Source organism: Lagopus muta, chromosome 4 (assembly GCF_023343835.1).
Source record: "Lagopus muta isolate bLagMut1 chromosome 4, bLagMut1 primary, whole genome shotgun sequence".
NCBI classification, from domain to species: domain Eukaryota; kingdom Metazoa; phylum Chordata; class Aves; order Galliformes; family Phasianidae; genus Lagopus; species Lagopus muta.
Window position 1 is genome coordinate 30,032,712 of NC_064436.1, and position 26,685 is coordinate 30,059,396.

The 26,685-nt window shown below is 54.4% G+C and overlaps 2 protein-coding genes across 4 annotated transcripts; one reads left to right on the forward strand and one right to left on the reverse strand.

The window, feature by feature from the left end:
* The first annotated feature begins 5,719 nt into the window (after positions 1 to 5,719).
* Positions 5,720 to 26,118, forward strand: LOC125691884 (low-density lipoprotein receptor-related protein 2-like). 3 transcript variants are annotated; one of them, XM_048941814.1, is made up of 33 exons: positions 5,720 to 5,861; positions 6,094 to 6,213; positions 6,406 to 6,525; positions 6,599 to 6,826; positions 6,936 to 7,049; positions 7,127 to 7,246; positions 7,461 to 7,586; positions 7,668 to 7,874; positions 8,023 to 8,191; positions 8,273 to 8,441; positions 8,554 to 8,779; positions 8,893 to 9,018; positions 9,158 to 9,373; positions 9,598 to 9,906; positions 10,289 to 10,501; positions 10,651 to 11,256; positions 11,386 to 11,601; positions 11,738 to 11,976; positions 12,050 to 12,179; positions 12,474 to 12,652; positions 12,753 to 12,939; positions 13,184 to 13,402; positions 13,803 to 13,986; positions 14,272 to 14,473; positions 14,546 to 14,710; positions 14,956 to 15,156; positions 15,235 to 15,778; positions 15,884 to 16,012; positions 16,137 to 16,244; positions 16,327 to 16,563; positions 16,653 to 17,070; positions 17,220 to 17,355; positions 26,002 to 26,118. In XM_048941814.1, the coding sequence occupies exons 1-33, from the start codon at positions 5,780 to 5,782 to the stop codon at positions 26,101 to 26,103; spliced, it is 6,747 nt and encodes a 2,248-aa protein (XP_048797771.1). In that variant the 5' UTR covers positions 5,720 to 5,779; the 3' UTR covers positions 26,104 to 26,118. The 3 variants fall into 3 exon arrangements, with proteins under 3 accessions (XP_048797771.1, XP_048797772.1, XP_048797773.1); XM_048941815.1 differs by having other exon boundaries at positions 10,669 to 11,256; XM_048941816.1 differs by lacking the exon at positions 26,002 to 26,118 and adding an exon at positions 17,599 to 17,672.
* CLDN23 (claudin 23) lies at positions 17,675 to 19,698 on the reverse strand. Its single transcript, XM_048941822.1, has one exon. The coding sequence runs from the start codon at positions 19,308 to 19,310 to the stop codon at positions 18,420 to 18,422; it is 891 nt and encodes a 296-aa protein (XP_048797779.1). The 5' UTR covers positions 19,311 to 19,698; the 3' UTR covers positions 17,675 to 18,419.
* Positions 26,119 to 26,685: the final 567 nt, after the last annotated feature.

A 26,685-nucleotide genomic window follows, 5' to 3' on the forward strand; every position in this document is an offset into this window, starting at 1 on the left:
ATGCAGATATGCTAAATGCAGAGCTTGCTGGAGGCTTGAGGCTATTTCAAATTATAGGAGTTGCTTGATTAACTGAACCAGCCTCTGTCTGCCAGCACAATTGCTACACCTGGCAAACACTTCATTTTTGGCTCCAAGCACACTTTCAGTGTCATCAGTGCAAAAAATTAAATGGGTGCAATATGTCATAAAGATAAGGGATACTACAGTCCCTCTGCCCCCAAAAGCACACCCTAAAAAAATCACTAATTTGTTTAGCATTAAAGGAAAGAGACCATTTACTCTACTAGCTACAGCAATACTACTAATTTAGCTTGGTTGCTGTGAGCACTGGAAACCTGATACAGCAAGTTCCTCTGTGAGAAGGTGATTGTTTCTATTTTTGCGGGGATGGGAATTTGTGGGATTAAGCAAGATGCTCTGGATGCAGCCCCAGCTCTCCAGATGCCTGCCCTTGGGGCAACATGACAGCAGCAGTACTTTCTGTGGAAATAAAAGCCCACATAGTGCAAGGCAGTGTGCAGTGCAGTATGAGCTGGCAGAAAACAGAGCCGACATGAAGTGCAGCCAAAAAGGCTCATCCTGCACAGAACTTTTGCAATTAGCAGGATTTAAGCAGTGCTATTTCAGAGAAGGATAACAACCTTGCCCTCTCTTGCTTCCATCAGATTCCCTCAGAATGTTTCTTCCCTTCACTTGAGCACTGGAATTTCTTTGCCTATTCCAAACCTAAGGCAAATAGACACTCCATGGGGAAGTCTAAATACAACACATACCAAAGCCAATTGCAAAATATAGGCCCTATGACAGCATACAGCTGCAGCTGCACAGACTGATGCCCTAATTGCTCCAATTGCCCATCTCCCTGGTATCTGCTAGGTAAGAGGAAAGCTGCTGGTGGTTGATTTTGATGACAGGAACTGCACAGTGCAGTGGTGATACTAGACTGCAAGAAGTTGACCCCATCCTACTGCTTTTTATCTCTTAATCCTGTGAATTTATACCTAGCAGGATGGGGGAAGGTGACAAATGTCCCTGAGCAAGGCCATGCTGAGATGTCAGATTTGTACCAAATCCAGCCAGTACAGTAACAGTTGTTGGGTCTTCCTAGCTAATATTTTCAAAGCGATCTGAGGACAGCCACTCTGTATGCCATCCCTGGAACCCCACATCAAAACAGTGTTTCCTCTGCTATGTTTTCTAGCAGTATGAGGAGCAGAGACATCTTAGATGCTCTTCACAACTCTGATCTCTCTGGGGCCAGAGGAGATCATCACAGGAACAAGCAGACAAGATACAGCTGTGAGGAAGTGTATTTCACCTGCTGGAACTGTTGGGTGGCCTGGTGAAAGGAAGCATGAGGAGATGGCTTTCTCCCACAATGCAGAGCTGAGAGGAGGAAGTTCTTTCCATCACTGAAATTTGTAGGAGTTCAAAAAGGGACAGCTCAAAAGAATAAGCCATTAAGGGATTTTAAATGGAGACACCTTGTCTGGCTCAAAAAAAATGCTGATCAGCAGAGCCTGGGCAGAGTTTTGGGGAGATTGGCATGTTTCCACAGTTCCCTCTCTTCTGAAAGCATCATTTCTTCTTTGTGCCTTTTTTTTTTTCCTCTTAATGTTATTGAGAGCTCCTTGGGGAACAAGAAAGGGAGGTGATGTGTGGAGCACAGGTTGTTCCAGGATTATAATGCTTTATTGCTCTGTAGCAGTAAATAAAATTGGCTGCGATAGCCTGAGAGGAGATTGGCCTGTTTTACAGCCTTCTTTGTCTCCCTGAGCTCTCAGCTTGGAGTCATTAAAGGGGTGACCCTGGAAATGTTGGCAGAGATTAGCTGTTGCTCAATGCATGGGTGCCCTCCTAGTGTGCCTCATGGTGTGATAGGCTATGCTGTTTCCCAGGAGCAATCAATGTCAGTGAGGTTTTAACATAGAGAACTGGGGCAGGCATCCAGGTTGATATCTTCAGTCAAAGAGAACGTCCTGGTCCACAGATCATCAATGGTTCCGCTGGTAGTGAGGGCTGAGCATAGCCAGATCCTCACCTGATGTTTGTGGAGGGAACATGCATGAGCAGTTTGGATAAGCTGGTTCTGCTGTGGTTGAGTCTAGCAGCAGTGGCCCAGTGCAGATGCAGCCTTGAATATCCAGAGAATGAGGAAAAATCTGCATCTGCCAGAAATCAAAAAGCCAAATTCTTTTCTGAAAAAAAGAAATTTGGCTAAAGCTAGGTAAGGGAAGAGCTGTTCTTAAAGCCAGGTTCATTTTCAAAGCAACGATGAATCATTTCTCACGAAGTTACGTGCATCCAGAGAGATAATAAAGACACTTGTTCTTCTTGGCTATTTCTTATTAAGCAGTGATGTGATGCTAACAGGTGTCTGTGATGCTGGAGCAAAGTTGGGCTGATGGCTTCTGGAAGAGCAGTATTTTTCCTTTTATACTTGGTCAAGTAGTGAACTGAGCCAAGGGACAAAGCCTGGTTGGGGTGCTCGGGTTCCCAAATGCTTGAAATGCGTTTGCTCGTGTGCTGCACATAGAACCAGAAACAGGGTGTTATCAAGGAGAAGCTTGGAGTAAATAGAAAAACAGAATAGAAAGATCTCTGCTTTTTTTTTCTTCTTCTTCTTCTTTTTTTCTTTTTTCTTTCCTCTTTAATTTGTGTTAGAGGAAGAAGGAGGTGTGCTGACCTGAATATTCTGGAGTAAGGAGCTGTGGGACAGAGGTGGCTCTCAGGCAAAGCATGGGCTGCGGCATAGCAAAGTGGAGGCCCTGTTTTACCTCTCTTTTCTCCCTAAGCCTTTCAAGTAACTCAGAGAACCTGGATGGGAAGGCAGGCCCTTTTTGCAGCCCTCTGCTGCTCCCCAGTGGCTGTATGAAGAAGGCATCACGGAAGGATTTCCAAAGGGTGAAGCCCTGGAGATGCTGAAGGGGCCGTAGCGTCTGAAAGCAGAGCTCCCGATGACCACCTCTGCTTTCCCCAAGTCTCAAAGATAATTCTCACGGGGCCTGGGAGGAGCGGGACGACAAGGATTTGGGAGAGATCCCTTTGCTACCACTTGCCTTGCGGCTGGAAGAGTATGGATTTGCAGCTGCAAGTGTATGGATTGGGGGAATATTTAAGAGAGACAATGCCTACTCAGAGACCAAGGCAGAAAAATGGCAAATGAGGAACAATGTCTCCAGTTGTTTCCTATCCCTGCAAATGTCAGTGAAGGGTTGTTTGTGGTCAGTGTGGCAGGTGCTTTGGCTAAGTCACAGAAGAAGAGAAATGGAGAAATGTAAGAGGAATTTACAGAGCCTGCCTTTGCCATCCCACAGTGTGTTGCTGTGTGCAGCTCCTGTCGGGAACGTTTCCCAGTGCAGCACAGGCAGCGTCTGCATTAACCTCACTTGTAATGCACACAAAAGCAGGACAAGGTCAGATCAAGCATTTCTCCAACCTTCCTCCCATCTCTGATGATGACCTGTAGGAGTTACACTTGGAAAAGCAGGTGGTTGTTACTGTGCTTATGTACTGCCTTTCTCTTTTCCCTTCCGTGCTCTTCTGGACCAAATTGTTTTTCTTCTTAGTTCCTGTTGCATTCACAGGCATTTACCAGGTTGTTTTCCATTAGTAGCTGCTTTGCCAGAAAACCAAGTTTTGAGATATTGTACCTATTTTCAGCTTCTGTTTCAATTGGTCAAGTAATCTGATATGAAATATAAGGAGATCAATTGTTGAAATGCTTTGTTCAAGAATGATATGCAGTATGCACGTCACAGCTGACCCACATACACATATGGTTAACATGAAGGGAGATGGAGAACAGCACACCAAACGTACGTGACCAAAAGATGAAGTTTCCTTGCTCAAGGACTAAATTTCATGCAATGCTCTCCATCTATGAGTATTTAGTGGAGCAACATTAAAGAAAGATAATTGTACCATGTGTCATTAAGCCACAGCTCAAAAGGGAAGGAAGGGCGTCTTATGATGGCAACACATGATGGCAACAGTTGCAACACATCCAAGGCAAAAGGCATTTTAAGTTATGGAAGCCAGTAGATGAAGAAGGTGTAAAAACTCCATTGCCAGTTCTCATATAATCATAGAATGGCCAGGGTTGAAAAGGACCACAATGATCATCTAGTTTCAACCCTGCTATGTGCAGGGTAACCAACGACAGACCAGGCTGCCCAGAACCACATCCAGCCTGGCCTTGAATGCCTCCAGGGATGGGGCATCCACAACCTCCTTGGGCAACCTGTTCCAGTGCCTCACCACCCTCTATGTGAAAGACTTCCTCTTAATATCTAACCTACACCTCCCCTGTCTCAGTTTAAGACCATTCCCCCTTGTCCTATCACTAATCTTTTATGTGACAAAAATGTCTTTGCCAGCTGAAGAATGGAGTGTTTGTTGCTCTTTCTGCATATTTCTGAGGTCTTTTGAGGGTTAGGGAAGAGAAGAATAACATCTGATAAATTGTAGTTTAGGCAGTAAGTCTGCATGTTTTTAGATAGGATGAAAAGGTAAAACTAAACTATAGAAAAAGAAGTTGAAAATGATGTATTTCCAATAACATTTTCAAAATCCTTCATCTTTTAGAGAATTCTCCATTCCTTTGATTTACAGAAAATAACCATTGTAGCTTTTCCAACACGTGGGCTGTTTTTAAATGATCTAAAGTGAGAAGAAAGAGTTAAAAATTCAGAGAGTGGTTGAAAAAGTACAATGCTCCCATCCTTCCTCTCTCCTCTCTCCCACCCAGCTGGTTTATGAAGTATTCTGTCTGTCTGTACAAGTTTGAAGAAGGGGAAATCTAAGACCAAAGCCCCATTATAGGGGATTTTCATTATCTGGAGAAATCTTCTGGTTTCGAAATTGGAATGAAAACTATCTTTATGAAAATAGTTTGGGATGCTCTGAAATTCTGTTTGAGTAGCATGTGTTCCCTGGAAGAAGTATGTGTTTAATGAAATCCATTTTTTTCTGCCAGGAAAAAAGAGAGACAGATATCAGGCGACTTGGAGCTTGGGCACACAAACTGCAGCAGGACACACAGGACTGCAGCCTGGCAAGCAGGTGTGTAAGGGCTGTGCTGTGACACTGTGAGGTGGCACATCACGTCCTGGGACAAAAAGCCTCTCTGGTTGTGTCACAGGCCGGGGGGCATCTCCCTTGTGCCACGCAGGTGCTCTGTTTGAATGGTAGTGTCACATCTCGTTCTCAGGGTGCTGGTGGCTGTGGGTTCTGTTCCCAGGCTGCCGCAGGTGCCTTATCCTTCCGCGGGGCTGTTTTCCTCCCCTCGCTGCCCTCCTTGTTGTGCTGGAAGCATATTCCCAAGCCTGATGGCCAGCAGCAGCCCGTGTTTTGGGACAGTGCCCCGGTGTTCAAGGTTCCTGTGGCCGTCCCACGCCTGGTGCAGCTGCACGCAGGGCAGGTTCACACGCTGAGATCGCACAAGCCTACACTGATAAGGAGGGCCGGGGGTACCCGGCGGTACCAGAGACCCAATGCCCCTCACGCACGGAGCCTTGCGCTCGGGGGGCAGCGGGCCCCGCACGTGCCCTAGCAGAGGAGGCGCTTCCTCCTTGCCCCGGGGCCTGGATGCCCCCGGCCAGCTGCGCGTATGGCCAGCTAGGCTCCGGCCGGGCGCAGCCCCCGCGGCACAGCCCCGCTCGGGGCGGGCAGGGCCCGGCCGGGGTCCTCCTATAAAGGCGGCGGTGTCGGCGTTGGCGGTGTCGCGCTGCCCCCGCCGGCCCGGCCCCCGGAGCCGCCCCTGCCGGCCGCCGCCATGGGCCGCCCCCCGCCGCTTCGCCTGATCCTCGCCATCCTCATCCTTCGCTCCGTCGCCGGGACCGCGGCCCGCCGCGCCCGTGAGCCGGGATGGAGGGTGGTGGGGTGGGGGATGTCCGCCTGACAGCCCGGCGTGCTGGCCGCAGGGGGTCCCGGCGGCCCCTCCCGTGCCGAGGGGTCGGCGGTGCCCTTCCCTGGGGGTGCGGGAGGTGGCAACTGTGGCACGGCACCTGCTCCTCAAGGCCCTGCTGTGGGGGGATGTTCAAGGAGCATGGAGATCCCCCCTGGGCTGACCGTGGCTTTCTCTCGCAGCCCCCGCCAGCCCCACGTGTGCAGCATCGCGCCAGGCCGCCTGTGGAGATGGCTGCATCCCCATCCCATGGCTCTGCGATGGAGAGCAGCAGTGTCCAGATGGGACGGACGAGCTATGTGGTGAGTCAGAAGATGGGTCGTGGGGTGGGCTGAGGGGGCTGTGTTACCTAGCGGTGGTGCAAGGCAGAACAGAAGTGCTGATGGCGGCACCTGCCTTTGCAGAGGTACGTGTGTCCGGGAGCACCTGGGGGGTCTGTGGCACGGGCACGTGTGTGGCATGGTAGTGCCGTTGACCCCGTGCCGTCCCTGCAGGTGCTCCCTGCGGCGGAGACCCCCATGTCTGGCAGTGTGATGACGGCCGGTGTGTTGCCAGCAGCTGGCGCTGTGACGGTGCTGCCGACTGTCCAGATGGCTCTGATGAGCAGGACTGTGGTACGTTGCCTTCAGCTCCCCGGGGGGCTGCAGCCACGCAGCGCAGAGTCTGAGTGTCGCTCTGTCCCTGCAGTGTGCGGAGCGAAGAAGCTGCAGTGTCCTGGCACCCACCACTGCATCCCACACTGGGAGCTGTGTGACCGGCATCAGGACTGCGAGGATGGCTGGGATGAGGAGGGCTGTTCCCTGCAGCCTTGTCTGCCAGGGCAGTGGCAGTGCAGGAACCGGGTATGCATTGTGGCCGAGTGGAAGTGCAACGGGGTTGATGACTGTGGTGATTCCTCGGATGAAGACATCTGTGGTAAGTGATGGTCCTGTCCAAAGGATGTGCAAAGGCACTTTGTGGGGCACCTCATGAGGCTGGGAGCCACCTGGCATCACCCTGCCCTCCTGACATATGTGCACCACAGCCCCCTGCCCACCTGGCATGGTGCGGTGTGATGAGGGGAAATGCATCCTGGAGTCCCTGATGTGCAATGATGAGGATGACTGCCTGGATGGCACTGACGAGCCCAGCACCTGCGGTGAGTGGGCATTGGGCAGGGGGAGCCCCAGGGTGGTCCTGCATCACCTCATCTCCCTGCTTCATCCTTTCCTGCAGGACGAAGCTGCTTTGTGCGCAATGGGGGCTGCGCAGAATCATGCACTGACACACACTGGGGTGTACAGTGCTCCTGCGGGTCTGGCTGGGTGTTGCAGGCTGATGGGCAGAGTTGTGCTGGTAAGGAGAGGTTGGGGTGTGCATGCTGCAGTACCAAGAGTGCGAATGCCCTGAGACATCCCTGCTCTCGCCCATATGCTGTGTCTGGTCCTGAGAAGGCTGCTTGTGAGGCATCAGTAGGAGTGGGTGGGTCTGGGAAGCAGGAGTCTGGGTGGGCAGTGGCGAGGTCTGGAGGGTACTGGCTGTGGGCTGCCAAAAGTGCCTGTCCCTGCAGATGTGGATGAGTGCTCCTTGGAGTACGGCCCCTGTAGCCAACTGTGCAGAAACACGCCAGGAACTTTCAGCTGTGCCTGCCTCGAGGGCTACCTGCTGCGGCACGGCACCTTCTGTGAAGTAGCAGGTAGAGGGGGGGACCCTGAGGGGCCAGGCTGTGCCCACAGCATGCCCTGCTCGCCTTGTGACATCCCTCTTGTCCTGGCAGACAATGCAACACAGCTCCTGGTGGCCGTTGGGGAAGACCTGGCTCTTCTGGATGTGCGGACCCAGGCATACCGCCCTGTGCTCTCCACTGAGGCCGAGCTCCGTGCCCTGGTGTATGATCTGCTTCGTGAAACCTACTTCTGGCTGACAGAGGAGGGCGAGCTCTGTGCACGCCTACCGGGGAAGGATGCGCAGCTCCTCTATGCAGGTGCGGAGAAGCAAGGGTGCTAGGTTTTGCAGTGGGGCTGAGAAGGGGGCTCAGAGCTGGCTTGCCCCTGTCCTATATCCAGGGGCAACCTGGAGTTTGTCTTGTGTTCTGGAGCAGAGGCTGTGCCTCTTATCCTCCCTGTCTGTAGATGCTGGAGAGGTGAACAGCATCTCTGTGGACTGGTTCACGGGGCAGTTGTACTGGGCCAGCAGCCATCCTGCAGCCATCTATGCAGGGCTGGGTGACGGACGTGGCTTTGTGACAGTGCTGGGGAAGGATGTGGCACCGGAGCAGCTGACAGTGTACCCATCTGCCAGGTGAGGATTAAGAGTGATATCTTTGCTAACTGTGGCTTTGGGGGGCGTGCTGAGGCCTGGGTGCTTGGTACCTGCTTCCAGGTCCCTTTATTGGGTCAACCGTGGGCTGAGAGGTCGGACAGTCATTGCTGCAGCTGGCATGGATGGCTCAAACCGTCAGGAGCTCACAGTAGTGTCCATGGAGGAGCCTATAGGGCTCAGCCTGGACCACGTGGCTGGGAGACTGTACTGGATCAGCGAATACAAGGAGGTAGGGACAGGGGGTAGCAGCACTCAGACCCACCAGGACGCTGTAGCCAAGGCTCACTGTTCTGGGGCATTGGGATGCCATATGGTCACCATGCTTTTGACCTATCTTCCAGTCCATTGAGACGCTGCGGGTAGATGGCAGCGGACGCCATTCCTTCCCTGCTGTCCTGCGGAGCCACACAGAGCCACTGGGGCTGGCTGTGTTTGAGAGCCGCTTCTTCTGGGCTGATGGCACCGAGCTGGTGTCAGCCAGCCAGGCCTCTCCACAGGAACATGCCGTACTGCTCCGGGCCCCCGTTTCGGCCTTCACTGTGCTGCATGCACTGCAGCAGCCACCACGTAAGTACCATGCCTCACCCTTGGTCCTATACAATGACTCTCCTGGTCCCTTGGCAAGGGCTGCTTTGTGGGGATGGTGCTGCCTGAGCTCTTAACGTCCCCTTTGCCCCTAGGAGACACTGCTGCATGTGCTCCAGGCTTGTGCAGCCACCTCTGCCTTCTGTCCCCTGTGCACCCTCGAGGCTACAAGTGTGCATGTCCAGAGGGACTCTACCTCCAGCCCTCAGGGAAATGCACAGGTGAGTACAGTCTGCACGGCTGTGTGGGGCCAGGGACATCCCTGATTATGCAGCCTGGTACCTGGGCAGCCTTTCAGAGGGTCAGCCCTGCTTGTCCTGTGCCTCAGCCATGCTTACATGCTGCTCTTGCACCCCTCAGAGCTGTCTATCATATACTCATCGAGGACAGCCATCTCCCTGCTGCAGGTGGGCCCTGGAACACACAGCCAACAGGTGCAGGAGTGGCAGGAGGCCTTCCACCTGCAGGATGTAGACTGGCAGAGGTCAGTGCTCTATGGGACAGATGACAGTGGGGCACTGCTGCGTGTTGTGGGACACCCTGGGAAGCGAGAGACCATCATGACCAGGCTGCCGGGTGAGACTTATGTGGGGCTGGACAGGATGCTGGGGCATGCTTGCCTTCTTGGGGCAGGTACGAGGCTCTGCTGGGTGCTATACAGTGGTCCCTCGGTGCCCATGCTGGGGCTGTGTTCAGGTGTGGGTCGGCTGTGTCCTGGCTTTAGGGAAAGGGGGAACACAAGCAGAGGAGCAGGGCCATGGGACGGCCTCATAACTGCTTGCTTGCCTGCTGTCCCCAAGTCTGCTCTGCCCGTGTGGACATCCGCTCAGGGAACCTGTACTGGCTCGCATGTAACCGGAGGGACATCGGAGTGACCAATGTGTCTGACCTGACCCCACGCATCCTGCACCGTGCTCGCAGCAGCATCCAGCACCTCTTCTTGGACTGGCAACAAGGAGCTCTCTACTGGCTGGCCCGTGGACAGCCCCTGCAGCAGCTGAGTCTGTCTGGGGGCAGCCCACGGGATGCTTGGAACGAGACGTGGCCTGGAGACCTGCCTGCGGCCATGGATAGCAAGGCCTTCAGCCTGCTCTGGAGCTCAGCCCTAGGTGAGCCCCACAGGGATCTGGAGCAGGGAGCAGAGGAGGTTGCTCTGCAGACAGTAGGTCCCTTCCTGCTCAGTGGGGTGCTTTGGAACACTTTGTCCTGTGGGTGGGCTCCTGTCTTCTGCCATGGGATTCCTGCTATAATGGTGTGTTATGGTAGCACAAGGGCTGTCTTGTGTGCCCCAGATCCTCAGCAGGAAAAATTTCTTCTGAGAATGAGCGATGAGGTATTGGAACAGGTTGCCCAGAAGGCGTTCAAGAAATGTAGAGATGTGGCACCGAGGGACATGGTTTAGTGGGCACAATGGAGATGGGTTGACAGTTGTACTGAATGACCTTAGTGGTCTCTTCCAACCTTTATGATTCTGTTATTTCTTCCTCACAGGCCTGAAGGCACTGAGTCTGACCAAACAGAAAGCAGTCACCCTGGCACCTGGCTGGTCCCATGGCCTTGTGGCCGCCTTTGAGCCCTACTTGGTTTCAGTTAATGAGACGGCTCTGCTGCTGTGGGACCGGAGGACGCTGTCTCTTGTGCTATCCGTGCCAGCAACAGGCGTGCAGGGTGTGGTGGCATTCGTGGGCTCAGAGCTACAGGAAGGTAAGAGCAGCTCTGTGCTTGATGGGGCTGGGTGGCCTGTCCTGCTCCAAGCTAGGGTGTCACCTGGGTGCTGGGGGCCACATATGTTGTTTCTGGTGGTGCCTGAAGCGTGGGCAGGGCACGACCCCAAATCCAGGCTCATGTTCCAGTGCCTGTGCCTCTGCCAGTGCCAGCAAGCAAAGGACCTGCCCTGCCACTTCCTCCACCTGTGACCACCACTACAAGGACAACCACAGCTACCACATCTGCTCAGCCAACCACCTCCACCACACGGCTTTCACTGAGAAAGACCACTGCTGCACCTACTATGCCTGCAACAACCACCAAGGCTACTACAACACTGACCACCACCAGCCTGTCCACCCCAACTAAAACCACCACCACCAGGCCATCCACCACAACCACCTCTGTACCAACCACCACATGGACCACTCCAAACAAAACCATCCCTGTGTGGTTAGCCACCACCAGTACCACCACCACTCGATCCTTGCCAACCAATCCTTCTGTCCCACAGCTAAGCACTAGCACCCAGCACCCAACCACTCCTGCACTGGCAGTTCCCCCCACTCCACTCCTCGGGCCCAGCTCTCCACGCCCCCCAACTGTGTTCTCCCATCTCTCCTGTCCTCGCACACACATGCCCTGTCGTGACGGCACTGAGTGCGTGGCCCATGACTACGTGTGCGATGGAGAGAAGGACTGCGCAGATGGCTCTGACGAGGATGGGTGTGCCCAGCTCTGTGACACCCCAGGTAGGAGACAGCCTTTAGTGGGTGATCATGCACCAGGGTTTCTGGCTGCTTCCCAGTGGGGCTGATGGGATGAAGACCTGAGAAGTTCCATGGCTGCAGAAGACTGAGAATGATCCATTTTCTGCCCAGAGGCCTTCCACTGTGCTAACAGCACCACGTGTGTTGGGGCTCATGAGCGCTGTGATGGGGTGCCACAGTGTCCTGATGCCTCGGACGAGATGGGCTGCTGGAGCCCCACACAGGACTGTGCCCTGCGCTGCGATGCTGCCACCCGCTGCGTCCCCGAGAGCTGGCTGTGCGATGGCCATGCCGACTGCCTGGATCACACCGACGAGCAGGGATGCGGTGAGACCCGAGGGTTGGCTAGGATGATGTGGTTTCGTGGGGGACCGTGTGCCCTGCATGTGGGTGTACCAGCAGGATGGTTACCAATGGGAGACAGGGACACTGTGCCCCCTGTCATCCCTGCCTCTGCCCACAGTGCCGAAGAAGTGCAGCCCATCTGAATTCCCCTGCCACAGTGGGCAGTGCGTGGCCCTGGCTCTGCGCTGTGATGGGGACCCTGACTGCCGCGATGGCTCGGATGAGGAGGGCTGTGCTGTGCCCCGGCCTCTGCTGTGCCGCCCAGGGGAGGTGGTCTGTCCCCACAGTGGGGAATGCGTGCCTGAGGCCTGGCGCTGCGATGGTGTGGCTGACTGCAGAGACAGCACAGATGAGCAGGTGGGTGAGTGTTGGGAATGCCTCCTTGTGTCCCCGGAGGGCTGGTGGCATCACTCATCCCCTGCTCCTGCAGGACTGTCCCTTGGAGGAACAGCAGTGCGGTGAGCAGCAGTGGGGCTGCTCACACAGCCATGAGTGCATCCCTGACGCCTGGCGGTGCGACAGAGAGAGCGACTGCAGTGACGGCAGTGACGAGTCTGGCTGTGAGCAGCACCTGCATGTCCCCTCTGTGTCCCACCTATGGGTCCTCAGCATAGTGAGGAGTGGGAGCACATCCTGCTGCAGAATGCCCCTTCCCAACATCAGCGGTGGCTTTAGACCCAGGGTGGATGGATGTTGTCTCCATTGGGCTGGTGGCTATGACATTAGGGTAGCTTGGAAGCAGGCTGCAGGCACTGTGCTGGGCATTATTGCTGTGTGTTCTGTGCACCCCCCAGCAGCTCCTGCTGAGCACAAGGAGTTAGTGGCTGAGGCTGAGGGCAGCTTCTCCCCTGCAGGCCAACCCACTCCCTGCCTGAGCCATGAGTACCCCTGCGGGCTGGGGATCTGCCTGAATGCATCACTGGTGTGCAGCGGTCAGCAGGACTGCACGGATGGCTCAGATGAGGGAGGAAACTGCTCCCTGCCCTGCCAGAGACCCTGCTCACAGCTCTGCTACCCATCACCCCAGGGACCTGTGAGTGCTGGGAGCCGTGGCCTGGGAGTCTCGCCCCACTGTGCTTCCGTGGACTGCACAGGCTGCAGTAGGGAGCCCCACATACTTGCTGTCCCCACAGCGTTGCTGGTGCGCTCCAGGCTATCAGCTGGCTGAGGACGGCATGTCCTGTGTGGATGTGGATGAGTGCACAGAGCAGGGCAAGGAAACCTGCAGCCAGATTTGCCTCAATGCTCCAGGGACCTACAGCTGTGGCTGCCTCTCTGGCTACCTGCTGGAGCCTGATGGCCGCATCTGCAAACTCAGCGGTAAGTCCTAAGGAGGGCAGGCAGCATTGGGCACCTCCTGGTATGCCAGGAGTCAGTGGGTATGTGCTTGTGTGTGCCTCTTGCCTGTGGGAAGTCATGTGGTCCCCTCCCTGTCCCACTGGCCATCACTGATACATGTTTGCCCATGGCCATGGCAGTAGGACTGCATCCCAGCAGGCTCTGATGCCTAGGATGGCTATGTTCCTTGGCGTCACAAGTGCCGAGAGTCTCTGTGTCAACCCAGGACCAGAACCCACACTGTTGGTGGCTGTGCAATCGGAAGTGCTGTCCTATGGCCTTCGGAGTGGGCGCGAGGAGGTGCTGCTGACCACTGACAAGGAACGGACCGTCTTCTCACTCGACTATGACTTGGTTGAAAGGAAAATCTTCTGGATGGACCTGGCCACAGAAAGCATTTCCTGGCAGAGTCTAGATTCAAGCAAAAAAGGCACGCTGGTGAAAGGTAAGCTGCGATAGCTTGGGGCTAGTGAGGCTGCCCTCTCTGTGGCTTGGATGCAGTTGGGGTACCAGGCTGTGTCCCCTTGTATGGGAAAATTATAGAACCATAGAATGGCTTAGGTTGGAAAGAAACTTAAAACCCATCCAGTTCCAACTTCCTGCCATGTGCAGGGTTGCCACCCACCAGCTCAGACTGCCTAAGGCCCATCCAGTCTGGCCTTGAATGCCTCCAGGGACAGGGCATCCACAGCTTCTCTGAGCAGCCTGTGCCAGTGTCTCACCAGCTGCTGGTGGAGATGGCTAGGAGAACTCTTGAGCTCGTGAGGTGATGGGGATCCAGGCTGTGAGCATGGTGCCTCTTGCAGCTGTCACCCTATGGGTGCTGACTCTTGGTCTTCTTGCAGGTGTAAGATCAGACTGTATTGCTGTGGACTGGCTTGGAAGGAACCTGTACTGGACGGATGGGGTGGCAGGGCAGGTGCTGGCCACATCTCTGGGAACTGCCTGGCGAGGGAAACCAGAGTACACCGTGGTGCTGGATGGAGACTTGGACCAGCCACACTCCCTGGTGCTCCAGCCTCTGGCCGGGTAAGGCTGGGGCCAGAGGACTTGGGGACCTTCTTGCCTGGCCCATTGTCCCCCATAGAAACAGACAACAGGCTGGGGGAGAGTTGGGTTGGCCTCATCTGAGTGCTGTTGCTGCTGTATAATTGGGGGAGAAGAACCCAAGCATCTGCTCCTGCCCTGCACAGAGCTCTCAGTGCATCCCTGATGGGATGGGAAACCCTGTGCTGCCCCTCCGTGCTGCCCCTCCGTGCTGCCCTGGTACTGGGCAGTGCCAGGTCTGTGGGCCAGCACTCTTCTTCCTGCCAGGATGCTATACTGGTCAGAGGTGGGGAACCAGCCACGTCTGATGGAGGCCACCATGGATGGAAGGCGGCAGCGTGTGCTGCTGGCGCTAGGCCTGGGCTGGCCCACGGCACTAGCCCTTGACCTCCCCACCTCGAGGCTCTTCTGGCTGGATGAAAAGCTGGGCAGTGTTGGTTCCACACATCTGGATGGCACCGATGTAAAGGTGTGCAGCTGGGGGTTCTGGTTATGGGGCTGGCTTGGGTGCTGGCATTGATACTCACAGCCTCTCCTCCAGGTGCTGCAGCTGAGATGGGTCCAGAGTCCTTTTGCAGCGGTTGTGTGTGAGGACCAGCTCTACTGGTCAGAGAGGAAAGCTTGGTCGGTGCAGCAGGTGGACAAAGCCACAGGCAAGAATAGGACAGTGCTGCTCAAGCGACATGGGCAGCCCCATGGCCTTCAGGTACCTATGTGGGGAGCCCAGACTCCTGCTGCACTCACTGCTGGGGCTCCCAACCTGCCACACCCTGGGTGGCATTGACAACTGCACCTACTCCACAAATGATCCTCTGGTCTCTGTGGTCCCTGCGGTTGAGAATCACCCATTCTCTTAAGGAGTATCTCCATGCTGGGCTGATAGCTTGGCATGGTACTGGTTGTGCTCAGCTCTGCTGCTAGACACTGGGCTGAGCCTGTCCTTCCCCACAGGTGATGCACCCAGCCCTGCGCCTGGCAGCTCCCAACCCATGCACAGCCCGCGGCTGCTCCCACCTGTGCCTGCTGAGCAGCCGGCATGCTGGGCAGTGCCGATGCCCCATTGGGCTAACGCTGGCTGCCGATGAGACCACCTGCCTGCCCTTCCACACTTCAGCCTTTGCCCTCCTGGTGTCACCAGCAGCCGTGATGCAGGTATCCCTGCAGAGCCAGGTCTCCTAGCTCCCTCCTGGGGAGCAGGCTCTTGGTACCAGAGCTGACTCCTTCCTCCAGGTCTACCTGAAGGACATGCCACGAACAGCTGGAGCCCAAGGCCTCCCCCCACACCGGGCCCTGCCTCTGGCGAAGGTAGTGCGCTTGACAGCTGTCGACTACATGGTGAAGGACAAAAGCCTGTACTTTGCTGAGGTGGGGGGCAACTCCATTGGGATGCTGCGCCTGAAGGACTCGGGCCGACTCTCCTGGAAGAAGGTTGTTGCTGTGGAGGGCACAGTGGTGTCCCTGGCCCTGGACTGGCTGAGCGGAAACCTGTACTGGATCGAGGGTCAGCCCACCAGCATCCGTGTAGCCACAGCTGGGGGGCGGTGGGCCCTGATGCTGCTCAGTGAGGGGCTGCAGGATGCTGCCTGGCTGGCCCTCTGCCCTCGCGCCTCCACCATGTGCTTCATCACAGCAGCAGGCAGCCGCAGGCCTGGTGCTGTAGTGGAGTGTGCAGCCATGGACGGCAGTAGCCGCAGAGTGGTTTGGAGCAGAGCCCACTCTCCTGCCGGCCTCACTTTTGGGGGTTCCGGCACCCGGCTCTACTGGGCAGACCAGGGTGAGTATGGGGCAGCATGGAGGACAGTGGGGCTCAATGCAGCATGTCCACAAGGGGTGGCATTCTGTGTGCCACACCTAATGCCCCCTGTGTCTGTGTTTGCAGAGCGTGGTGCGATTGGCAGTGTAGAGCTGGATGGTTCCCACTTCAGGCTGGTGCGGGAGGGACTACATGGCCTCAGGCTCTTTGCCATTGGAGATGGCTTTCTGCTCTGGTCAACATCCGCAACCAATGGTAAGGCCATTGAGGGACTGCTGGGCTCCCTCCAGCTTCTGCTGTCCCAGGCCCCGTGGGGCACAGGGTAGTGGCAGGCCAGAGGAGCTCCATGCCAGGCAGTGCTGATCCTGTGTGTCCCCAGGCTCCAGCAAGGTCTGGCACAGCAGACTGGAGCAGGCCAAGAGCTGGTGGTTCCTGATGGAGCAAGAGTTGGTGGCCTTGAGAATTTACAGCCAGTTCTCACAGGAAGGTAGGTCTGGGGGTGCCTCAGCCCCTGGCACCTGGAGCATCAAGCTCCACAGAGGCCCTGCTAACAGATTCTGTCTCACCAGGCACCAATGGCTGCACAAAGAGCAATGGAGGCTGTGCCCAGCTGTGCTTGCCCAACCCTGCAGGGCGGCAGTGCCGCTGCTCCCATGGATACCACCTGGTACGTGGGGTGACCTGTGCTCCAGTTCCACCATGCCCAGCACTGCTGCAAGCCTGCGCTAATCTCCAGAGCTGCATCTCTGCAAAGCAGGTCTGCGACGGGCACCCCGACTGCACCGATGGCTCCGATGAGTTGGGCTGTGAGTGCCTGCATGCTGCTAGGAAATGCCAGAGATCCCTCATCGTGGGGTCTCATCCTGGTGCTCTGATCTGTGCTCTTTCCCTCCAGGCACCTCTGAGGAGGCAAAGACACAGGTCCCCATGTTATCATCATCAAGGACAGCCCGTGCAGAAGAGGAGAAATCAACTGTGCCCTCAGCTGCACCTCAGCAGCCCAGCCCCAGCCTGCCTGCAGCCCCTGGGCCCCGGCAGCACGGAGAGCCCTTCCTGGCAACCCCAAACACAGAGGAGGTGCTGGGGGCCATGCCGTGCAGCAGCGAGACATGCAATCTGCGCGGGGAGTGTGCCATTGAGGCTGGGCGGGTGATGTGCCACTGCGCCCTGGGCTACCGTGGGGACTACTGTGAGGAGGCAGAGGTGCAGCCGTTGGCAGGCCCCATCACCCTAGGGGTGGCTGTGCTTCTGTTGCTGGCTGCGGCAGCCGTGGGGGCCCTGGCCTACATGCGGAAGCGGGATAGGAGGAGGAGGTGAGCTTAGGGCTGGGCTGGGGATGGCTATATGGAGAGCTGCGACAGCCCAGCAGGGAGATGCTGTGGGTTGTGACAGGACCTAGGGATCTGCTCTGTCTCTGAGAAATGGTTCTGCTATCCTGTGCGTACCTTGCTTTTTCCCCCAGGACCTCAAGCACTGCCTCCACCCGAGTGCTGACCCTGTACCACCGTGAAAGTGACCCTGAGGAAGAAGATGAGGAGGAGGAAGAGCTTCCACCCAAGAGTGATACCTTTGTGAATGAAGCTTATGACGGGAAAGAGGTGAGCTGGCCCTGCTCAGGACGCTCCTTGTAAAATCACAGAATGGCTTGTGTTGTAAAAGACCTTAAGGCCCACCTAGCTCCAACCCCCTGCCGTGGGCTGGTTGTCTCCCCCAGATTAGGCTACCCACAGCCCCATTCAGCCTGGCCATTCTGTCCATGACCCCTGTGCCAGGGTGCCCTCTGGAACCCAGGGAGGCTGGTTCAAACCTGCCCCTAATGCACTTCTCTGTGGTCTGTGCAGGAGCTGCCAACCCGGCTTGGGAAGGGACCATCTCACCCCAACACTGTACTTCCATAAAGGAACATCGTGCAGCATCTCTGTGCTGTGGTGGTTTGTGTGGGAGACAGGGAAGAGGGAGTACTCTGGGCTCATAAAGGGTGGAAATGTGGCCTAACAGTCCTGTAGGCAATCCCGGCCAGGCTTGGCTCCTGCCCTCTTTTGCAGAGATTTTATAGCACAGCTGTCTCTCACAAACCAGTGGGACCAGTTCTACTGCCTCCCACTAAGCTAACTACGGAAAGAGAAATATGTGCTATTTTTCTTCTCTGTGACTTTCCCTCCCCTCTCCCTCCCAAAGTGGCTGTGCTCAAGGAAAGAGAAACCTTCTCCTGAGCTGCTTTTAACCCTGGGGGGAAAGTCCTTGGGGAAGGCACCTATAAAAGCCACCTGTCCTCCTCCAGACCTTTCCTCCCTTCTCCAGGTGAAGCACGGTGGGGCAGGGTTGGCATGCTTTGCTGGCTCTCAGCCAGTGTGCCTGGCAGAGAGCCCATAACTACCTTGCAGCGCAGAGCTGTTCCTCCTCATTTATTTTGATGTTTGCTCAGCCCTAAAGAAACATTTGGGACATTTGGTCCCCCACCCTGCAGGCTGCACAGCACTAACTGGTGGCCTGCTCGCATGAGAACACTGCAGCTGCCTTAGCCCTGCATGGCACAGGGGACTGAGCTAAGAGCTGCACAGAGGGGCTGGAGTCAGGGCTGGAGCCAGTACAGCTTTGGCACGGTTGTAGAGCGGGGAGCATGGCTGCCTGCAGAGCTTCAAGATGTGTCACTGTGCTGGAGCTACAGGTCCGAGTCACAAGGCAGGGTGCTCCTCCCACGCCGCCCATCTCGCTCATTCTCCAGCACATCCCAGGGGTTGCTGTAGGCCCCAGTGATGGAGCGTGTCCCAGGCTCCAGAACAGGGCTAGGGGGAGTTTTGGATGCCCTGCGCTCCTTGCAGCAGTGGTGGAAGCTGAGGGTGAGGGCCACTCCCCCCAGGATCTCCAGGCAGCTACCCAGGTAGCTCAGCACCAAGCTGTAACCCACAGCCAGCGTGGCACCAGAGGGTGCAGGTAATACCTGCAGCTCATGGGTGTACCAGGAGGCAGGCACCAGGCTCAGCAGCCCCGGGAGCAGCAGCACAAGCCCCGAAGCACCAGCCAATGCGTGACGGGGTTCCTTCTGCCAGCACCGCACCCCCAGGGCAGCCACCACCAAGCCCAGCACTGTGAGCACCAGCGAGCTGGGCATCAGGCCTCGTGCCACCTGCACGGGCACCTCCTTGAAGTAGCCCAGCTCATCCTCCTGCCCGCAGAGGCGATCATGGCTGCTCTGCCGCTCCCTGCACAGGTCCCAGATGCCCTGCTCCAAGATGAGGTCGGAGGGCTGATTGGGGATGAGGCTCACCTGCCTCCAGTTGGGTGTCAACGTGCCTGTCAGTGTCAGCAGGAGCCCGCAGGGGCAGAGCACCAGTCCCACGATCATCATGGTCGGCGTCCGCATGCTGGGAGAGTGGGCTCCAGAGTGGCTCTCTGAATCCTGCCGCTTCTGATTGCTGAAAGCTGGGATTCTTGTGCAGCAGTGCCTGGTGAGCTGGGCAGGCTGTGGGAGCTGTGAGCTGCAGGAGGAAGTGCAGGCAGGGAGGAGCCGGCAGGCAGCGGGCAGGGCTGGCTGGCACCCAGCCGGCAGCATGGGCACGTGGGAGCCCCTGGTGCTCCACTCCCCTTTGCAGGTATACTGGGGAAAGTGAATTTATTGGTGAAAGCATTAATTCATCAACTTGCAGAATTGGTAAGGATCCTGCAGTCCTTCACCAGCTCAAGAGACCTTCCTGGCCTTCATCTCCTTGCTCTTCCTCCCCATGAGCATCACTCCTAGTTCCTTCTGTGAGCCTTTCCTCCATAAAACGCCCAAGTCTTGGGCATTTCACAATTTCCCTGAATTTGTGCCAGTCACGCTGGGTCCAAGAGAGGGCAGCATTCTCTGTGGATTAATTTGGGATGATTCATCCCAGCCAGGCTGACTGCAGGTCTTCACCACAGCATGTTTGTGCTGGTGGCCTCGGGCACCTTAGAATCACAGAATTATTAGGGTTGGAAAAGACCTCTAAGAATATCTAAGTCCGACCTCAGCCCATCCCCACCATTCCCATTGACCATGTCCCTCAGTGCCACATCCACACTGTTCCTGAACACCTCCAGGGACAGTGACTGCACCACCTCCCTGGGCAGCCTGTGCCACTGCATCACCACTCTTTCTGAGAAGAAATTCTTCCTAATATTCAACTTGAACCTTGAGGTTCCCTGGGGGTTCTCTTTGGCTCTGCGAGTGCCACACCACTGGGGAACTCATTGTGGAACTGTGAGCCATGGAGCTCAGCTCCTGGTGCTGGGAAGTTTGCAATTAAGCAGTGAGTTCAGGTGTAAGAGCCTGGGCCCTTCCAGTTGGTTAACCCAGTAGCATGGGATGTATGCCCTTGGGCTGGTGCCCAGTCTCCTGACTGTAGGCTAACAATAAGCAAATTGGGTGATGTGGCCCTGATGCTTGGTGTCCTGCCCTGAGTAATCTCAGGGAAGGAAATAGAATTAGCAGAGCTGTTTCCCAGTGCTGCATTTATAGATTGTTCATTTATTCCCTTTTACTTTTTAATGAGGGGGTGTGAAAAGCCATTCGAAGCAGAGACTGGCCCTCTCTTGCTCTGGGGAAGCATTCAAAGCCATCTGGTTGCAGAGATAGCGTGGGCTGGCTGACACAGCCTTCCTTCCCCCACTTCCCCAGCTGCTGGGTGGGAAAGCTGCCTTACTTGGTGCTTCCTCCTTCTGCAGGGCTGTGACTGAGTTTTTCCTACCTACCTAAAGCCACATCTTTAAGATCCTGATGAAAACTTCATCTGGGCCTATTTGAGTGGGCTTGTGATTATTTAATCCCTGCCTCCATTAGTGTCTGCCTCGGGCCATGGTGATGACAGGATACAGCTCAGTATAGGATTGGTGGCTTTGGGGTTACATCCATATGGAGCTGAGCTTGGTGTGAGAGCTGGGCCATGCCTGATGGAATGGGCTGTCCAGGGAGATGGTGGAGTCACTGTTCCTGGAGGTGTTCAGAAATGTGGAGATGTGGCACTGAGGGACATGGTTAGTGGGCATGATGGGGTGACAGAGCTGGGGGTTGAACTGGATGATCTTAGAGGTCTTTTCCAACCTTAATGGTTCTACAATTTCACAAATGGGGAAAGCATGCCCACAGCAGTCTCCCTCTGCCACCCTCGCTCTGATCCAGTTCAAGCTGTGTTCCCTTTTAGAGGGAAGAGGCAGTCCTACTCCATGCTGAGCATGGGACGCTGAGACCAGCAGGACACATTTTCCCCTCTCTCCTCTGTGCCGCAGGTCTGCAGCAGCAGTGGGATCTCAGCATCCTGTTTGCTGTGCTGGGAACAGCCAGGCTTGTTTAGCAGCAGCCTGCAGCTGGCAATTCCTGTTTACATCCTGCTGACTCTGAGGCTTCACCGGCCTCATGCACAGTGAGATAGTGGGGCTGTGAGGCTGGAAGGGGCACCAGGTTGGCTCAGTGCCCTACAGCTTGAATCCCCACCAGCCTTTGTGTGATGCCAGCTGGGTTATGCCTGAGCCCTGACCATTTGTTCTCTCATTATGGGAACTTGCAATGGCTCTGGCAGCCCCCTGCATTTGAGGTTGTTTAGACTTGGCTGTCTGAGCCTCCATCCCACAGGGAAATCTTCTTAGACAGGTGTCCAGGTGGATGGACCCAGTTCTGGCTGCTCTATTTAGCTGGTTTTTCTTCGAGAATGAGGAGTGGGGGTGTTTCTAGGAGTTTCAGGGTTTCCTGCCAGCTTGCCTTTAAGCAATATCCTGGCTCTGCACTGTGTACCCAGCTGCAGCTGCAGTGGGCTTCTCTCAGACAAGCTCCTGCCTGGGCACACTGCTCTCTTTGTGCCTGCCTGCAGGACACCAAGGACAAGCTCCTCGGCAGGACAGAGTCTGCAACCCATAAGTGACTAAGGAATGGGCACTCCATGCCCTTCCCGCAGTTTGGGCTCTGGTGTGCACCCAGCACAGATCCAGCTCTCAGGCCATGGCTTCTGCCAGTAGATTTATTGGCTTTCCATTTACCCATTGACCTGTCGCCTGCATGCTGGAGATGGCAGCCCCAAGGCTGCACTTTAGGGGGGTCATCAGTGCTCAGGGGCCGTGCTGGGCATACAAGGGCTGTGAGATTTCCCCTCTGTGACTCAGGACCATGACTCAACACTAGTTTACCATACATAGGCCATGGTCTGTAGGAGTCCTGGCTGCTCCCCCCCAACTCAAAACTCAGCATGAGGAGCTGCTTACACCCCTGCAACCTGGGGAGCGCATCCCATGACTCCTGCAGGGAGCAGCAGACCTCAGCTCTGCCTCTGCAGCCCAGCTGTGACAGAACCAAGCAGACTACATCCTGGGAATGAGTTGTTGAAAGCACGATTAGACGCCCCCCAGGTGTTCACTCATCTGTTAAACTCCCTTGCTTCCAAACCGCTGCATTTGGGCTTGTCAGATTGCCTAGCGTTTCTTCAGAACCTCAGCTTCCTGTTCAGACGGTGATGGAAAAAGCGCTTTTGCAGTTATTTCTATTTTAGCCTGCCTCACTTCTGAAATGGCTGAAAGTAGTTTGGACGTGAGGTTACTGCTCTGGGGTTTTGGGGTGTAGACAGAGAGAAGAGAGCTGTGTCTGGCTGCTGCGCTGCTAATGTGGGAAGCTAAGGGCAGTGCTGGTGCCCACGGGTGCTGAGCGTGCGGCAACAGGCAGGGTTGTGACGGGGTTCACTGAGCTGCTGTACCTGTGACTCACCCGCACGTACTTTGCTCTCTCTTTGGGCTGAAAGGCCTGAACCCAAAGCACAGCTGGTTTATGGCTGTGGCTGCCTGGGCTGCTGTCTATGGGTCAAAACTCTTGGCATGTGACCATGCTGCAGGAGGAAAGAGCTGCTTAAACCGTTGCTATTGAGAATGGGTGGATGAATCTCTTGATTTAGGCCAATGGAGTATTCCCAGGGCTGGTTTTTTTTTCTTCTAAATTAGCTGTTTCTTTTAGTTTTGCCTACTTGGATCATACAGAACCAGGAGATGGCTTCCTTCCATCACCTGCATGCCTTGAGCATAGCTGTGGTACCTTTGCTGGGATTGTTGAAGCTGCAGCATGAGTTACAGAATCACAGGATCAGTAAGGTTGGAAAAGATCTCTCAGATCATCACGTCCAGACACCAGCTCATCCCCACCATGCCCACTGACCACATCCCTCAGTGCCACATCTTCAGAGTTCTTGAACACCTCCAGGGACAGTGACTGCACCACCTCCCTGGGCAGCCTTTGCCATTGTATCACCACTCTGAGAAGAAATTCTTCCTAATATCCAACCTGAACATGCAATGAACATACAATGTGAATTAGCAGGGAAACAAGGGAAGAAATTAGATATTCTGGAGCAGCAGCAACTTCAGAGGAGCATCAAGCACAAGCAGCAAGACAAAGCACTTTACAGCTGTGTGTCACACCCAGCGTGCATTGTTAGACAATAGCCATAAATTATTATCAGAGCTTCATCATGAAGGAAGGCATGGAAAACTGCCAACCTATGAGCTGGGGGGGGTAATGTCTTCATTCGCCATGGTTCCAGTCCTCTCATTATAGATTCACTGTATTGAGGGCACCACAGGCAGCCCTGTCTGGAGGACATTTTGCTGCTGAATTTCAAAGGCTGCTGCAAAATCATCAGGGCGTGAAAGCTCTTTATAAAGAGTTACAGGAATCATCTATTTTCCTTAAAATGAAGAAATTAAGATGGCACAAAATGGTTCTTAAGAAGAAGTATGTCTGCTTCTTAGCCTACATATCAGCCCGGAGGTACGTCTGAATGAATTCTTGCATGTTGATTTTCCAGGCACTGAGTTATGGATCTCTAATTTGCCTTTAACCCTCTCAAACAGGGCACTGTGCTCATTCTTTGCCTTGGTCCTGCTCCAGGCTTCCCACAGTTCTTGGAGAGTATGGCTTGGGAACTGGAGATGGCTCCTCCTCTGATAATGGGTGTTGCTATAGCTCACACACATTTCACCCAGCTAAAAGTTCGTGAACCTCATCTTTCGCAATCCTGGCCCATTTCCCGACCCCTTTTCTGTTCATCGTCAAGGCTAAGTGCTGGGGCAAGGCTTTGGCTTAGTAACTGAAGGTGCCTAAGAGAGAGACTGCAAAGTTTCGGATAATTTTCTTTCTATCTTGGTGCTTTGTGGAGGGTAATTGATCCTTTCAATTCAATAGAGTTATTCACCTCTAGATCCAACTTGTATGTGAAAGACAAATGCAAGAAAGGCAGTAGTGTCATCATCTTCTTCCATTTACTTTGCTCACGTGACCAGTAGTGATAGTCTCACCCACCTTCAGTCCTTCCTCTTCATCCTCCAGTTGTTGCTTCTCATGCCCATCACTGGCTTTGCAGCATCTGACCTGTTTTTCTGCTGGTAAATGATCATTGGCACGCCAAACACTGGGCACAGAGCTAGCTGATTCCATCTAAAGTCTCCTGGAAACATTTGAACTGTGCTAATTCTCAGATCTTTGCTCTGCTCTGTTCTTTTTCTCTGCCCTCTCCCTCTGTAAAAAGCCACGTGCAAGGAATTGCTTCTGCAGCACTGAGACCTTTAGCCTGGACATTAAGACACTGAGTCTATAAAAGAATATTCAACACGTGCCAAAGCTGGGTTATTTGCCTGCAATAGGAGCACATCTGTAAGTGCCCTCGGCCACAGCACTCCTTTGCTCTTTGCATTCTCTGGGCAGGTGTTGGTGCTCGGCTGAGCAGCCACATACTGTGGAACGTGCCATGGAAACACAACACATGCAGAAGAGCTGGCCCTGCATTCTTTCCTCAGGCCTGCTGCTGCATTGAAATAGCCTCACTAAAACGTCTGGGCTTGCAAGCTTGTTGCTGATCTTCCCAAGCAATAGAATTTGAGATTTTCCAGCTGCGGCTGGGAATGCTTGCATTCTTTCCCATGTGTAACCTGGGTGCTGGTGTCTGTTCCTTTGTTTTGCTAACTTTACTACCACAGCAGCAATTAGGATAAGGTGTAATTATAAAGTTTGCCCTGGGACATACGAAAGACCATTGGGCTGTATTCCAAAGTCCCATGTTTTAAGCTCTTTTCTGTCCATGAGAAATGCTTGATTGCTGGGTTAAAGTGAGAAGCTAGAGGTTACGAAACTATGAGTTGGCACTGAGGTTCGTGCTCCCTCCTTTATCCCTCAACATCCCTCTAACTACCTCAAAGCAACTTGCAGGTTCTCCATCATGTCCAAATTATAGCTTAAGTCCTGTCAGAGCAACTGAGGCCTGAGAACACGGAGATGTGTCCTAGGGGTGAGTGGGAGAAAGGAGAAAGGGTGTTCCTGACTTTCAGAGATGACCAGGATCATCCAGGCAGCATGAGTGAGACATTGGATTCCTCTTGCTGGTACAGAGAATCATAGATTCATAACATCTTTAAGGCTGGAAAAGACTTCTAAGATCATCCAGTCCAACCACCAACTCACCCCCACCATGCCCACTGACCATGTCCCTCAGCACCACATCGTCACAGTTCTTGAAGACCTCCGGGGACTCCCTGGGCAGCCTGTTCCAAAGGATGGGAACTGTTCCCACTGGACACATTTCTAGAGGTGGCAGAAGGGACTACAAGCAGAAGGCTCAGCCTGGCCTTTGGGGGATGGAGTAAGAGGCTTGTTTCCAAGGCACACCCTAAACCTAGCAGCAAAAGACCCTTTTCTTCTCCAGGAAGCTCACTGCAGACTTGGGAAATGGTGTTAGTTTACAGCTTGGCCTCTAAATAAACACTTGGGTGCCTTTGCTAACTGCCACCGATCCTCTTCCCTCAGTGCTGATTCACATGGGCCTGCCTTGTTTTCGCATGCCAGTGACGTCTGTGGAGCTGGGCAGTTATCAGGAGGCAGTGAATCACCTGAAAAATCCGCTAACCTCATTCTGCCGGAACTCGCCTTACTCACAGGACAAATTCCAGCTCTCAGGTTCCTTTGACAATGTTCTACCCAGAAAATATGCATTCCTGGCCACATTTGGGCCTGTTTCAATGTGAGACAAAGGCTCTCAAAGCCAGGAGATGAGACCAGCAGCTGTGCACTTTTTGCAGGGCCCTGGGCTTTCCCTTCTGTCCAGAAGGAGGCTGATTTCTGTTCTTGATACTTACTTATTTGAGAAGACTTATTTATTTTAATGACAGAAGTTCCTTTTTGTTTCTGAGCTTGCCTGTCCTGACAGTCCCAGTGCTGACAAGACTCTCACTCAGCTTGTACCAATCTTCTCTCTCCATAGGTGACATATGCTGAAGAGGGAATGCGTGTGTCCTGTAGTTGCAGCTTGGGAAGGATGATCTGGAATAAAGCTACTAGGTGGCAGGTCCAAAATGAGCCATGAAATGATTCTTCTCTACACTCAGTATGAGGCTGCAGATCTTGAACTGGACATTAGGAAGAAGTTTTTTTTACAATAAGAGTAGTGAGGCACTGGCACAGGTTGCCCGTAGAGGTAGTGGAAGTCCCATCCCTGGAGACACTCAAGGTCAGGCTGCACAGGGCTCTGTGTGACCTGATGTAGCTGTAGGTGTCCCTGTTCACTGCAGGGGAGTTAGACCAGATGACATTTTAGATGACAGATGGAGTCCCTTCCAACTCAAACAGTTCTATAATCTGCATGCTGTAGGATGCTGTGGAAAGGCTATCGCATTTGCCAGTGCACTACAGAAAACTGAAGACATTCATGGGAGAGAGGTCTGGGAATAGTACATCCGAATGTGTCAGCTACGATCCAAGGAGTCCTGTGAGTTTGCTGGGGGCCAGGAGGCTTCCATACACCCATACATTTGGTCCGTTGCTGGGGTTTTGCTTGGATGCTCTTGGGTGGGAATGTCACTGCGGGCCCCGGAAGAAGCACAACAGTAGCAGCAAAGGATGATGCTCCAAGGTATAGGAAGATGCAGACATTTCTGGTTTGTGGTGT